Here is a 15,063-nt window from a genome sequence, read left to right as displayed (position 1 = left end):
AGCTGCACCCCTCTCCCAGGTGACCTCAAAGAGCCCCCCCCTTCCCCCTACCAACACGGCGGAGCAGGTCACAGGAGAGCTGAGGAGATTGCGCCCTAGGAAAGCAGCCGGCCCTGATGGAGTGTGTCCTAGACTTCTCAAGGCATGTGCGGTGGAACTGGGGGAGCCCTTGTAGCATCTCTTCAACCTGAGCCTCCAACTGGGGAAGGTCCCTGCACTGTGGAAAACATCCTGCCTCATCCCCGTTCCGAAGAAGCCACACCCCAGTGTGATGAACGACTTCAGGCCAGTCGCCTTAACCTCTCATATCTCTAAGACCATGGAACAACTGCTACTCCACATCCTCAGACCTCAGGTACGCCATGCACTCGGCCCGCTGCAGTTTGCCTACCAGGAGAAGGTGGGCGTGGAAGATGCCATCATCTACCTTATGCACAGGGCACACGCTTATCTGGACAAGGGGAAATGTGTTGTGAGAATCATGTTTTTTGATTTCTCCAGTGCCTTTAACACCATCCAGCCCCTCCGACTGTGTGACAAGCTCCTGCAGATGGATGTGAACGTCCACCTGGTGTCCTGGATTACTGACTATCTGACAGAGAGACCACAGTTCGTCAGGCTGAAAGACTGTGTCTCTGAGACTGTGCTGTGCAGCACCGGGGCTCCACAGGGGACTGTGCTCTCACCAGTCCTGTTCACCCTGTTCACATCGGACTTCACCTACAACTCAAGGCTCCAGTATGCTTCTACGTATCCGTTTCGCGGAGAGGGACGCACGGAGATCAGAGAGTCCTTTTGATTTTTACTTCTCCGACGACTGTACGTTTGAAAACAATTCACCGCCAAACCCATAGGTGGCGCAACGGAAGACGAGCTCAGAGAAGCCTACCCCATTTCTGGGAAGAAGAAGTCCACGTGTGTCTGTTTACCTCTGTCGGCTTGCCTCCCACACACTGAACCATCGCAACTAACAGAACTAAATAAAGTGACACCCAGCAGGTCAAAATGCTGATATCATCGTTTCTTAGCGCAGCGGTTCCCCGGTAATGTTTCCGAACAGTGTTGCTAATTCCACAGCTTGAAGCTCCGTGTAGCTTGAAGCTAGACGGAGCTAGCTAGCTCCCCTCCCAGCTAGCTTCAACCCCAGCCTCCACACACAGTCAGCAGGGACTCCCGACACTAACTACTTCCCAGTGTTTGCTTCTAACCTGGCAGTATTATAGAAACAGTGTCATGATAGAAGTGGAATTAAAGTCGTGATGGCGGGTTTTTGCACTGTTACCACCGCAGTTAGCATGGTGGCTAGCCCGCTAGCGCCGTTTTGAAAGCTCGCTATAACTGTATGTGACCGTGCACACATGCCGTCAGTGCTCTAACGAGCCACCGGTAGCTGGACAACTCCGCTGGCTTAACGCACACGTCACATTAATCGTAGAATCGTAGTTGTGTTTGGGGTTATTGTCAAGCAGGAAGTTTGAGGTCCGGAAATGTGAAATCCGGAAATGACGTCGTAGGGAAATTATGTCGTTCGCGGACCAATCACAGCCAAGGGCTGTCCTTGGGGTCTCCGAAATAAAGACGGACAGTTAGAAAAATCAGAGGTGCACGAAAAGCTGTCCGAGGCGCTCGGAGAGGGCGTTCCACAACGGATAGGGCGGTCTTATCTGTCCGTTTTAGAAAAGACGGAGAGGCATAAATTGGCCTTCAGAGTCATGCCATATCCAGAAGTTCTCTGACGACTCTGCAATTGTGGGATGTATCAGGGATGGCCAGGAGGGGGAGTACAGAAGCCAGGTGGACAACTTTGTGCAGTGGTGTAGGCACAACCACCTGCAGCTGAACACCACTAAGACCAAGGAGATGGTGGTGGACTTCAGGAGGTCTCAGCCTCCTCTGCTTCCAGTCTCCATCGAGGGGGTCGATGTGGAGGGTGTCAACACCTTCAAATACTTAGGAGTACACATGGACCATAAACTGGACTGGTCAGCCAATGTGGATGCAATCTACAAAAAGGGTCAGAGCTGACTCTAATTCCTGAGGAGGCTGAGGTCCTTCAACATCTGCAACAAACTCCTGCGCATGTTCTATCAGTCTGTTGTTGCCAGCGTCCTTTTTTATGCTGTGGTGTGCTGGGGAGGCAACATAAAGAAGAGGGATGCGGGGCAACTGGACAGGCTGGTGAGGAAGGCGGGAGCTGTTGTTGGCTCTGAACTGAACTGCCTTACAACATTGGCGGAGAGCAGGACCCTGAGTAGGTTGCGGACTATCTTAAACAACAAGCACCACCCACTACACCAGGGGTGGGCAAACTTTTTGACTCGCGGGCCACAATGGGTTCCAAAATATGACAGAGGGGCCGGGCCAGGAACAGATGGATGGAGTGCTTTTGTGAACTAATATAAATGACATGGAAAAATCATTACATGAAAGGATTTGGCCTTTACCGAGAAGCAAAGCACTTATTTGCAAGGCCATATAACATAAACTCGCCTTCAGAGAAAGGATTGCTAGCCTTTGCTATTTCGAATGCCCCCCAAAAAACATGCCTTGGTAGATGACTCTTTGATCGCAGTTTGTCTGTGAAAAAAAAATGTTGCTGAGTCTGTAAATTAGTCGCCAACCTCTGAGCTGCAGCCACCCTTCTTGCGTTGACTGCTTGCTAGCATAGTTAGCATGCTTCGTAGCAAAGTGACGGCTGATGTTGTACTCCATGAAAACTGCGACAGTTTCTCGGCATATCAGGCATACAGCCTTCGATTGGATATCAGTGAAAAGGTATTTTGTTGTCAACTCCGTGTTAAACACTCGGAACTCATTGTCAACTTTTCATTTCCTTGATCCTCTCATTTTACAGAAGGGCTCACAGGGCAAAGGGAAAAAGTGAAGGGAGATCATGTGCCCTTTCGAGCCCTATACACCACACTCCTGGGCAAATTTAATTTAGCTGATGCTTTTATCCAAAGCAATTACAATAAGTGCATTCAACCCTGAGGGTTCAAACACAATCAAGAAAGAATCAATAAAGTACGATTTATTCAAAAAATAAAGCAAAACTACAAAGTTCTATAAGTACGTGCCATTTAAGTGCTACAAAATTGTAAGTTTAAAAAAAAAAATGTGTATAGTGTTTACATGTGTAGCCCATGTCTGCACTACACAGAACTCTCATCGGACAGAGGAGTATATTCAGTGGCAGACTCCTGTCACTGTCATGCTCATCGGACAGGCTGAGGAGGTCCTTTGTCCCCAGGGCCATTCAGCTTTATAACACCATGCTGAAGAGGAGGGGGGGAGTGATCTTCCCTGCATGAGTCTACCTCAGTCTGCCCTCCCCATCTCTCTACTCTCTACTCTCCTCCTCTCACTATTATATACCAACCCACTGTCCATCCCTTTACTGGCTTTACCCCATGCACGGACTTTACCACTACTTATTCTTATATATTGATATATGTATATATTTTTGTTGTTTTATATACATATATATATATTTTTTTTTATTGTACTTTCCACTCCAGCAGCACAAGAACACTTCCCTACTGGACACTGACACAATCACATCATTGCATACCATTCCTGTATCTGTATATATATTCTCCGTATGTGATTTATGTATGTATGTCAGTGAGGTGTTTTAAGTGTTAACTGTATAAGCTACTGGATGTTCTAAATTTCCCTCCGGATTAATAAAGTATCCATCTATCTATCTATCTATCCCCGCGTAAGCTTGGTTGTGTTTTGTTTGTTTCCCCTTTAGTGTTCACGTTTGTTTTGTTAAAAGAACTTCTTTAATTAAATTACCTTTATATTTTTAACTCTGCCTCTGGGTCCGTCTCCTTCAATCACAAACTGTAACACCTATTGTCTGGAGGTTGCATCGTTTGAAAACATATCAGTATTGCGTCCACCCAGTGTATTTTGTTTGACAGTGGTCTGAGAAATATATTGATGTGCCATTAGATCCCATTTGACCAAACCAATCCCATTTGACCATCTTTGTCCTAATCGGATGTTCGCAAAGTTTAACCTCCACAGCCTCATTTCCAGCTTCCCCTTCACAGTTGTATTTGGTGATCCATCTGTCTGTGTATTACGATTGCCTTGTATTGGCTGGACTGTTAGTTGTTGTAATTGAATTGTTGGTCTGCTCGGTGTTCAACATTCAAATTAAGTATCTAAGCCTGTCTTTATTAATCTTTTTCTCTCTGTGTTCACAGGAGCTTGTTTGCTTAACAGGCCCAGGTCGTCCTCTGTTATCTTCATCAAATCACAACATCTTCCCATGATCACACTCCTTCCCGTCACTCGAACTTCAGGCCTACCACTCCAAAAGCGTTGCAAGATTTAAGGCCTCTTCTAAAGACAAGCACAGCCTCTCTTAACTCGAAACACCTGACAAGTCCCCAACAAGCAGCTCAAAAAATGTATCATATAAACCACAAAATCCTTCCATCGAGTTCTCAGAGAAACACTTCTACTGCAGTCCTCTTCTCCAGCCCAGAAACCACTGAGCTTGAGGAGGTGTACACCATTCTGAACGAGGATGTGCTGTTGCCTGCAACAGTGCACAACCTGAGGAAACAGACGGTCCTGTTGGGCAAGGCCCAGTGATCCGACTTAGAACAAAGGGTCGTAAAACCTTAGGCCAGGCTCGGGTAACCCCTAACATTTAAAAATCCAGCATGGGCCCTTATCTCCATGTGGCAAAAGATCACGTCCTGGTCCCCCACGGTAAGCCCGCCCCTGGGGGCCAAATCCTGACAACTCAATTGGCTGGAGGGCCACACTGACCCCTGACCCCTCCTCCCAGGGGGGAGTCACCTGAGACATGACTTAAAAGGGCTGAACTCACAGACTTCTCTCTCTCTTCACTCAGATGCCCAAGCAACAACAGAACCCCTCCGGGGTTCTACTAGTTAACTCGGTATTTTTAAGAGACTTTCTTTGTCCTCCTCTTCTCCACGCTGCTCAAGTTGTTTTCTGACCTCAAGAGGTCTAACCACACGACTCAGTAACTAAGGAGGCGATTAGACATCGAAACAGGAAGTGCCCCGCTGGACGGACTCCCACCCTTCCATAGACTTTACTTTTTCTTTTTTCCAACGATCTACAAACGGCTTCAAACCAGCCGTCCCCTGCAGAAGCGCGACGTTCATCCCGCTGAGGAGTAAGATGCAATCCACTCCGTTCCTGTAAAACAGCACGATCTCCGCTGTTACAGAAGAAGACGAAGTTTCATTCCGTCAAGGCAGCACGAATAATTCGCTTCCTTTTCCGGTCCAGCGGCCGAGCCCGGAGCTCCGCTCGTGAGAGAGACTACGTGATTCACTGGCCCCCGACACATTCGCGCCGAGGTGCAGACACACCGCGAGGGTGGTACAGTAAGACTTGATTATCTGGGCAGATGTTAGTTTTGATACGTAGCATATTATTTAATATTTGATTGTATTTGTTGCGAGACCGCTGAGTCTCATTGTTTTAGCCGGCTACGACGAGCCGCTACTTCCGGTTCATTTCCGGGTTTTGTGTTAGTGCTTGAGGCCGCGAGGAAAGCCTCCGCCCGCACTGTTAACGTCTGTGTGAGTCTGCAGTGATTTCACCGATCAGAACCTCGGCCCACAACGCTCGCTTGAGGGCTGAGGGGTGAATCACAGTTAACTCATCTCAGGCGTGTATTTTTAAGAGCTTCTTTGAACTCTCCTTACATGTTTTCTCATGTTTTTTTTCTCTCTCTCTCTCTCCTTCTAAACCGACCTATACACACTTCTGACCTGTATTTATAATACAGGTCATGTCACATAGTTAAATCTATGCTTAGAGAGGCTGAACACATCTGGAAACCATTCGGCCCCAAAGCCAAGCAGAGATAAGAATTCTCTTTGTCTAAAATTTCCTTTGTGTAATTCATGTGACGACCACCAGTGTGCGCTCCGGCCACATGGTGTCATTAACATATTCTCCATTTTGGATAACGTTAAGTTAAACCCACCATTTTGAGTCTATTATTGCCACGCCTCCGCTCTCTCTCTCCTCCCATCCTGGCTCTAAATTCATAACGGCTCCGCCATCTTGTTTTGTAGTCAATCCGCCATTTTGAGAGTTTTTAGGCCTTGATTCCACGAATCATGATCGGCCTCCATCTTAGATGTGATGTCACTACGCGTCATCGCCACCCCCCTTCTTTTTCTCTCTCTCGCACACACACACACACACACACACATACACACACACACACACACACACACACACTTTGATAGACACAGACAGACACACACACACACAGAGACACATAGATGGACCAGAGGTTACATGCGTGTTCTAAATTGTGATAAGCTGCTGTTGTTATCTTTGAAATATGGGAGTTTGTTAAGATGATGAATCATTAAATAACACTAACTTTATTTCACACACACACACATAGACACACACACACAGAGAGACACTTTGACACAGACACACACACACATAGAGACAGACATACATAGGTAGACCGCAGGTTGTCCATGTATTTTCTGAATTGTGATAAGTGCTGCTGCTGTGTTTACCTTTGAAATATTGGAGCTTGTTAAAATGATAAATCATTGAATAACATTATAACTTTATTTCCCCTTTTTAATAAATACTTTTGTAATTAAAGTATCTGTAGTCTGTGATTATTTGTGCATATGTATGTGATTGCAGCTGGATTATGATCGCCTGTGCTCGAACTTAGAAGCCTTCACTGTTTATTAAGTAATCGTAAATATTAAAATATTGACATTATTAATTTGACATTTATCATTATGAGACTGATAATTATAGCTTGACATCGTTGGTCCCTGGTAACCAGGGTGGTGCCCCCCTTTCTCAATTATTAATATAGATAGTATTATTCTTAAATTGATAATTTTATTGTTTTAGACTAATTATTTTCATTATTCTTGGTTGATAACCTTATCATTGTTAATTGACAGCTTGTACTTTCTAATTGATAATTCCTATTTTCTCATTAGTGGTTTTATTGTTATTTGATTACTGATCATCTTCAATTAATAATTTAATTATTTTTGATAGATAATTTTTATTATTTTAATAATCCTATTTCATGATTATTAATAATTAGCCAACGTCAAGTCTACTCCTATTGCACAACAGTCCGTTTTCAGGCAGACGCTGTGGTCAACACATCTTTAAACTGCTTGGGGTCCTCTCCCGGGAACACTGGTTTAGGGATTGGGGAAAGGGCACCATGTGGCTTGGGAGGATATGCACAGGAAACGGGCTGGATGAGAAGACATTGAGGAGGCAGAGGAGAGAGTATATGAGGAAGTGAATGATTTCCCTGTACTTGAGATAGAACGGGGTACTTCCCAAAGGTACATGAGCACCCCCGTAAACGACTCTTTCCAGTTTCATCATGACACAGCAAGAAATGCCTTTGAAGAAGTGGAAACTAATGTTGACGAAGATCCCCTGGATATAATGCTGACTCACCTAGACGTGGCAGCCAATGGAAGTGGCTCACAAGTCCAAACAAACGCCATGCCATCTACCAAAACCACGGATAAATTCTCAACTACCCCCTACAGAAGCAGCCTATTTCATATTCTGATCCTCAACAACAGTTTCCCCTATATCCACCTCATGGAGCATTTACACACACCCCGTCCCCAATCAATTAACCTTCGTATTAGTTATCCGATCATCACCAACACCAGAACCACTCCCAGCCTTCAACCTTCCACAGACCCATCAACTCCAGCACCCCAACCCTAGTCAGCAGGGTCAGAATGGCTACAACGGTCCTCAGGGCAATTCTACAGCCCCTGACAACAGCAGAGACTTCATTAGTTCCTACAAACAACAGAGGAGCTACTGTGGCGGCCAGCTCCTTAACAGACCTCAACAAAACAGCCCAGGGTACAACCAGATCGAGAGGGAGCAAATGAAAGGTTTCCACAATGGTTTCTCCTCATCTGAAAACTCTCAGGGCCAATCTGCTGCATCCACAAACATCTGTAGAGACAAAGGACTACCTATTCCTTCTTCAGATTGCGATGCAATATACACCCCCCTGGAGTATGACTGCATCAAGCCCTCATCAGAGTCATCAGCTGCCGACAGATCTGCAGAAGTTATCAATCCAGGTTCGTCTTTTTGTTGTTTCTCCGTGGAGTCGAACCAGAGACCTTTTCTGCCCATAGTCCAAGTTTCTGCCACTAGTCCACCGCCTCTATTATTGATATTATAGGGACAGGAATTCAAAAGTTTTTTCCCAAGACCACATGATTCCCAAATTTAAGCTCACATATTCATTTTACTTTGACCACATTGGTAAACTTGCCAATAATTTAAAAGTTTCACATTTTACTGCATGAAATGGCAGATCACGTTTCAGGACGACCATCAGTTATTTGGATGGCTGATTAATCCACATAGAAAACAAGTAGCAGGGGAAAGACATCAAGTACTTTATCTGTTTTCCTTTACTGATGTTTCTTGCTCACATATTTAAAACAATATACTTTTATCTTCTCTCTCAAGTTGTTTTTGACAGTTTAGCAAACGTACACACTCACACCCTCCATAATCACTTGCAAGCAATGATTTTTTTTTCCACCATCACTCTAGAGAGGGATAATTTGGTGTTGTGCCGCTTGTGTCATCTGTTTCACTTCCATGGAAAAGGCTGCACAACGATTATATATACTCATATCAACACTTGGCCTGTGCAGGGACGGAGGTATGTTTCTGTCAAGATACCATTTTCTCACTTAACATGTTATACTAATGCTGATAACGTGCTTTCTCTTTGCAGGTAACTGGCATGATATTGGGATTTTGCATTTCAACATAGAACATTTTTATGTTATTCATCTTTGTTGAACGTTGTCTATGAGGCACTTTCTGAGTTTTAATGCAGTCTATTTCCAGGTTGGACCAGTCAGGTAAATTGTGTTTGAATTCATCGCACCTCTGGTTGATGTATATTCTGTCTATTTCAGATTAAATTACCCAAAGTTTTTCTTAATGTCCAGAACAGTTGCGTCCATGTTCTGGTTGCCCCGGCTCCTCGCCCGCTGGCTCTTCTCAGCTCTGTCTCTGCTGCTCCTCAGTGCAGTGGGCAGACAGACGGGGGGTCTGGAGGGGGCTCAGGCGACGACGTGCACCAGGTGGAGCGCACTGAACAACAAGGTCCTCTCTCAGGACGGGGACGTGATCCTTGGTGGACTTTTTAATCTGTATTACATACCTTCAGCTGTACAGCAGGACTTCATCAAGCAGCCACGCTATGAACCTTGCACTGGGTAATCACATGTGGCTCCACTGTATTTCTACTGTTATTATGATTCTGATATGATCATCAAATACCTGTAGGTGTTGATGTATGTGACATTTTTATATTTCAATGACTGACATTGCAGTGGTTCAGATTTTCTCCTCTTTTCTCCTCCTGTGCTCTCAGCTTAGATCTTGAGACATTGAAATATTTGTATGCTTTGGCGTTTGCGGTGGATGAAATCAACGGGAACAGCTCCCTGCTGCCGGGAGTCAAGCTGGGCTACAGCATAGTGGACAGCTGCAGCCGATACCCGTGGGCACTGCAAGATGCACTGTCACTGGTCGGAGGAAACACACGCAGCTGCAGCTTAACAGCATCTACGCCACAGTCTGCATCGCATGGACAACCTGGAGACATAAGTATGACTTGATATGATTCCATGTGCTTTCAACATTTGATTTGTCCATTAAAACAACAACTGGATTCATAGATTATTTTATACCATTGAATATCTGTTGCTATGACAGGAACAAATGGACTGTGAAGCTCACTGTGTTCTTCAGTCTGTCAAATAGTTAAAACAAATGTGAAATTATTGATGAACAGCCACTTATTTGTGTTGTGTGATGCACAGTGTGTAAATCTGTATTTGCTCTATTCTTTGGTTATATTTGTTTTTTGTTGAAGACATATTTTGTGAGAACATTCTAATGATAAAGTTCAGTCTTATCTTCTCTCTCTTCTCTTCTCTTCTCCTCAGGTGGGAAGCCTGTTCCTCTGCTGATTGGGGCTTCCTCGTCCTCAACAGGGATAATATTGTCCAGGACCCTGGGGCCTCTCTCTATACCAATTGTGAGTTTTATCACCAGAGGAAATCTAATTCTCACGAGTCAGTTGCTTGCATTTAAATGGTGAATTTAAATAAAAGATGGTGCTGTACCTCTGTGTCTCTCCCTCAGATCAGCTACCTGGCCACCTGCCCCTGTCTGAGTGACCGGCTCAAGTTTCCTAACTTCTTCAGAACGATCCCCAGTGACATTTACCAGGCCAGGGCCATCGCACGACTGGTCATACGCTTCCACTGGACGTGGGTTGGGGCTGTACATGAAGACACTGCCTATGGTCAATTGGCGATGCAGGTTATGATATTGTTGTGATATATTGAATTAAAATATTTCACAAATAGCATATATTTATTGTTTGTTTTCACATTATGTTTCAGGTATTTAAGGAGGAGATTAAGGGGAAGGGTGTGTGTCTGGACTTCGTAGAGAGCGTCCACAGAGAGACCATTGTGAGAGATGCCAGACGTGCGGCGCTCACAATTCAAGCTTCAACTGCGAGGGTGATTCTCATCTTCTGCTGGTACACTGACGCAAAGAAGCTGTTTCTGGAGCTAAATGCAAGAAATGTGAGTAACTGGCCTGTACATTTGTATGACTTTGTCATTTGAGTGTATTTATTTGAAGAGTGCATTCCTCCTGTAGGTGACTGACAGACAGTTTCTGGCCAGTGAGGCCTGGAGCACCAGTGACGATCTCCTCCAGGACTCTGCCGTCTCCAATGTGGCCAGCGGCGTTCTTGGCGTGGCTATCCAAAGTTCAACAATACCCGGGTTTGAAAAATATCTCAGGAATCTGCACCCAGTTCGTCGTCCGCATGACGGATTCTTAAGAGACTTCTGGGAAAAGGAGTTTGGATGCAGTGCAGGGGGGGCTGCATCGTTTGCATATTACTCTTCATCTCACCGTGCATCAAATGGCTCCACTTCATCTCCTGCCAAGGAGTCTGTTCAGAGAGCCTCTCTGCCCCCATGCAGTGGCACAGAGTCTCTGGAGGGGCTGCAGCATCCCTTCACTGACACCTCTCAACTCAGGGTAGTTTATAATGTCTACCTGGCTGTGTATGCTGCAGCCCACGCCCTCCACAGCCTCCTCTCCTGCTCCAGCAGAGACAGAGACATCTCAATATGCTCCTCTGCAGATCACATCAATCCAAAAGAGGTACCAGTGGAGGAAAAGTTTGTGTTTGTTTTGCCTGTCTGTTATTTAGCACTAATGGGCAGTTTACCAAAAACTTACTGGAAAGGGAAGAACCCATTAAACCAACAAAATATTGGTTCAGATTCAGGGTCAGATTCAGGATTTTGTTTAATTTCTTGCTTTCTTTAAAATTGCTTGATAGGCCATTTTCCCACCTTTTTCTGAATCTCTCAAGACATAATGCATTTGTAAAGTGAAAATATCATAGAACAAATAAAATTTTGTGCAAATCTGGATAATGTTCTGGACTTTGTGAATCAAAATAAGGTGTTCTTGCTAAAGTCACTGTATTTATCATGTATTCCTTTCACCTTTATCAGAGAATGCATGTTTTGCCTGTGTTTAATGTGAGCAGTTTGCTGAAGTTTTTGCATATTTCTGTGGACATGGTATATGTATCTGAAGCAGTACATATATATATATATAAATATATGTATATATATATATATACATATACTGTGCGGTATGTATTCAGTATTATATTCAGTATGGTGATAAAGCTCTTTGAGTACTCTTCTAGCTCTTAAAATTCAATAAAAGTGCACTTTTGTGTACGGATTTCATTCTGACTGCTTCTTCAACGTTTTTTCCCTTCAGCTGTTGCAGCACTTAAACCAGGTGAACTTCACCACACCACAAGGTGAAATGTTTTATTTCCAAGGAGCCGACACTCCGGCAAAGTATGATCTCGTCAACTGGCAGAAAACTCCAGAGGGGCCAATGAAGCTCGTTCTGATTGGCCACGTGGACGGGTTTGATCTCCACCTTAACCAATCAGCCATTCAGTGGAGCACGGGATCCAATCAGGTCATTAATTTGAAAGAAATTCTAATTCAATACTTGCTGTTGGAATGAATGTTGTTGTGAATGTTGTGTCACTGACTGTTTGTGCAGGTGCCAGTGTCAGTGTGCAGTGAGAGCTGTCCTCCAGGCAGCCGACTGGCCAACAGGAAAGGAGAACCTGTCTGCTGCTTCGACTGTATCCAATGTGCTGAGGGAGAGATTAGCAATAAAATTGGTGATGAATTTATTACAAAACACCAGCTCTAGTTTCTATCCTTTACTTCACGCTTTGAGTTTTATTATTCTCTCCTCCATCCTCTCTCTTTCCCTTTGCCAGGTTCCCCTCACTGTGATCCCTGTCCGTCTGAGTTCTGGTCCAACGCTGATCGAACGGCCTGCGTCCCTCGCCAGCTGGACTTCCTCTCCTTTAATGAAACTCTGGGCATTACCCTGACGGCAGCAGCAGTGTCTGGTGCCACGGTGACGGCTGCGGTGCTCCTGGTTTTTGTTTACTACCATCAAACACCTATGGTAAGAATAACCCAGAGTTTTCAGTTTGCAGTTTGCATTTCACCTTTCTTTCCTCCATAAACTGCTGATGTGCTTCTCCTGTAGGTGCGAGCCAACAACTCAGAGCTGAGCTTCCTGCTGCTTCTGTCTCTGAAGCTCTGCTTCCTGTGCTCGCTGCTGTTCATCGGTCGTCCGTCAGTCTGGGCCTGTCGCTTCCAGCAGGCGGCTTTCGGGATCAGCTTCGTGCTTTGTGTTTCCTGCCTGCTGGTTAAAACCATGGTGGTTCTGGCTGTTTTCCGTTCAGCTCGGCCCGGTGCTGGATCCTTGATAAAGTGGTTTGGTCTGTGGCAACAGAGAGGAAGTGTCGGCCTCTTCACCTGTATACAGGTGTGAATAATGTAATATTGATGATACTCAATCAATTAACAACACAACTCGTGATTTATAACAATTAATTTACAAGAATGAAATATAAAGTTTGAGATAAAGTGCTAACCAGTCCTGTAGCGCAGAAGAAAACTTGAGTCATGATGTAGGTTATTTTTCATTTGCTAAAAATATCACCACACCTTGTTTTATATTTATGAGTAACTATGCTAAATGAAATATATTTACTATTCACACAGGTTATCATCTGTGCGATATGGCTGTCCCTCAGCCCCCCAGTGCCTCAGCAGGATTTTGGTATCCGAGGGTCAAAGGTCACCCTGAGGTGTGCAATGGCCTCTGTGGTTGGCTTCTCTCTGGTCCTGGGCTACATCGGCCTGCTGGCCTGCTCCTGCCTCTTCTTGGCTTTTCTCGCCCGGAAACTCCCCGACAACTTCAACGAGGCCAAGCTGATCACCTTCAGCATGCTGATCTTCTGCGCCGTCTGGGTCGCCTTCGTCCCAGCGTACATTAGCTCTCCTGGGAAGTACATTGTCGCTGTGGAGATTTTTGCGATCCTTGCCTCCAGCTATGGTTTGCTGCTCTGCATTTTTGCCCCGAAATGTTTCATAATTCTCTTGAAGCCTGAGAAAAACACTAAGAAACACCTGATGGCCAGATAGTTATTGATGTATGTATCAATTTGTTCATAGTAATAATTCCAATTCTAAATGTGCCTCTCTGAGTTATGGCTTCGATTTGTAGATGAATAAGAACTACTGTTCTCAGAAATCATTGAAAGATTCAGTAACAACATCCAACATCCATTGAATTTAGATGCAATGCTACCCAATAAAATATGTATTAACTCTGTGTAAAGCTGTGTTTAAATACTGAACTTCAAATGAATAAAACTCAAAACCACGGAAAGCAGAATAAGTTCTTCATAATTACAAGATTTTGTGTCATATCATAATGTTTTATACACTATATACATGTGTCATTCAAAGTGAATAATAAATATTTTACAATTTGTCAATAGATCAGGTACAAATGTTTTGTATTTAAGATAGTTGAGACAAGTATACCTGCAATTTAAACAGCCTGTGAATGACTCGTCATCATAGTTAATAAGGATTATAAAATTATCTTAATTTTTTTTAATCAGCAGTGAGACATATATAAATTCAATACTCATTACTTCAATACACTTTACTCGATACCTGCTATCATTTAGTCTAATATGTATGTGCCCAAGTACAACCGCTAGATGGCAGCATTGCACAATCTTAGTCTTTCTCTGCATGTAATTTCACTACACAGTTCAGTACAAACTTCTCTCAATGATGCCTTAACATGCTCTTTCCATCCCATCTTCATTTTTTGTGCTTCTTTATGGTAGATAACTGACTAGGATGGTCCTGCTGGTAATCTAAAACACCTATTGTCATGTTCTGTCATTTTAGTTTGTTGATTTGATATGAGTCTCTTTGTGTTTTCTGTTTCCTGTTTTATTTTGTAGTCTCTGTTCCTTGTGTGTTGTTTCTGTCTTTACTTCCTGTCGGTGATTGTCTTCCTCAGTCCTCATGTGTAACACCTGTGTTTAATTGCCCCTGCCTTCTGTAAGGGAAATATAGCAGTTGACCATAATAATCATGTATTTCCCGTCTGTTTGATCATAATTGAATCTGAAGACACAGTAACCTGATTTTCTCTATGACAATGTAACCCTTATCATGCTGCCTCCTGAACTATTGAATAAGTATTCATCTGACTGTTCTTTTTGATCCTGCTGCTCTTCCTGTAGACACTGAATGTATATTGGCCTAACTGCTGTAGACCTGTAACCTAATTTCCTCTAGACAATGTATCTTTGATCATGTGTTTCCTGTAGCCACTAAATGCATATTGCCTTGATTGCCCTCGACTTGACATTGTTGTATTCGTGTGATCTAAGGATCTCAACCTTTGACTGTTTAACACACCCCCTCCAGTATGGGAGTGGTTAGCCAAATGTATAAAGACACTGAAGTGTTTTCTATCGGTGTGCATATTACAACTAACCCTGTGGTATGCACCATGCTCGAGCATTAAAGGTGA

The 15,063-nt window shown here is 44.1% G+C and overlaps 1 protein-coding gene across 1 annotated transcript; it reads left to right on the top strand.

The window, feature by feature from the left end:
• The first annotated feature begins 319 nt into the window (after positions 1–319).
• Positions 320–13,646, top strand: LOC133002934 (extracellular calcium-sensing receptor-like). The gene is made up of 14 exons (XM_061072523.1): positions 320–738; positions 1,764–2,014; positions 7,698–8,126; positions 9,023–9,287; positions 9,446–9,681; positions 10,023–10,114; positions 10,222–10,401; positions 10,485–10,673; positions 10,750–11,265; positions 11,902–12,111; positions 12,199–12,322; positions 12,425–12,618; positions 12,703–12,984; positions 13,224–13,646. Exons 1-14 carry the CDS (start codon positions 320–322, stop codon positions 13,644–13,646), a joined length of 3,810 nt encoding a protein of 1,269 aa, XP_060928506.1.
• Positions 13,647–15,063: the final 1,417 nt, after the last annotated feature.

This window comes from Limanda limanda, chromosome 6 (genome assembly GCF_963576545.1).
Source record: "Limanda limanda chromosome 6, fLimLim1.1, whole genome shotgun sequence".
In the NCBI taxonomy this organism is placed as follows: Eukaryota; Metazoa; Chordata; class Actinopteri; order Pleuronectiformes; family Pleuronectidae; genus Limanda; species Limanda limanda.
Note: the sequence above shows the minus strand (reverse complement) of the source record. Positions and strands in the feature narration are given on the sequence as shown.

Excerpts from the sequence above, each read along its gene's own strand:
- LOC133002934 (XM_061072523.1), top strand. The coding sequence starts at position 320 with ATGGAACAACTGCTACTCCACATCCTCAGACCTCAGGTACGCCATGCA. Across the intron at positions 739-1,763 it reads ACCTACAACTCAAGGCTCCA|GGATGGCCAGGAGGGGGAGT; the intron begins GTATGCTTCTAC and ends GGGATGTATCAG. Across the intron at positions 12,112-12,198 it reads GGAGCACGGGATCCAATCAG|GTGCCAGTGTCAGTGTGCAG; the intron begins GTCATTAATTTG and ends CTGTTTGTGCAG.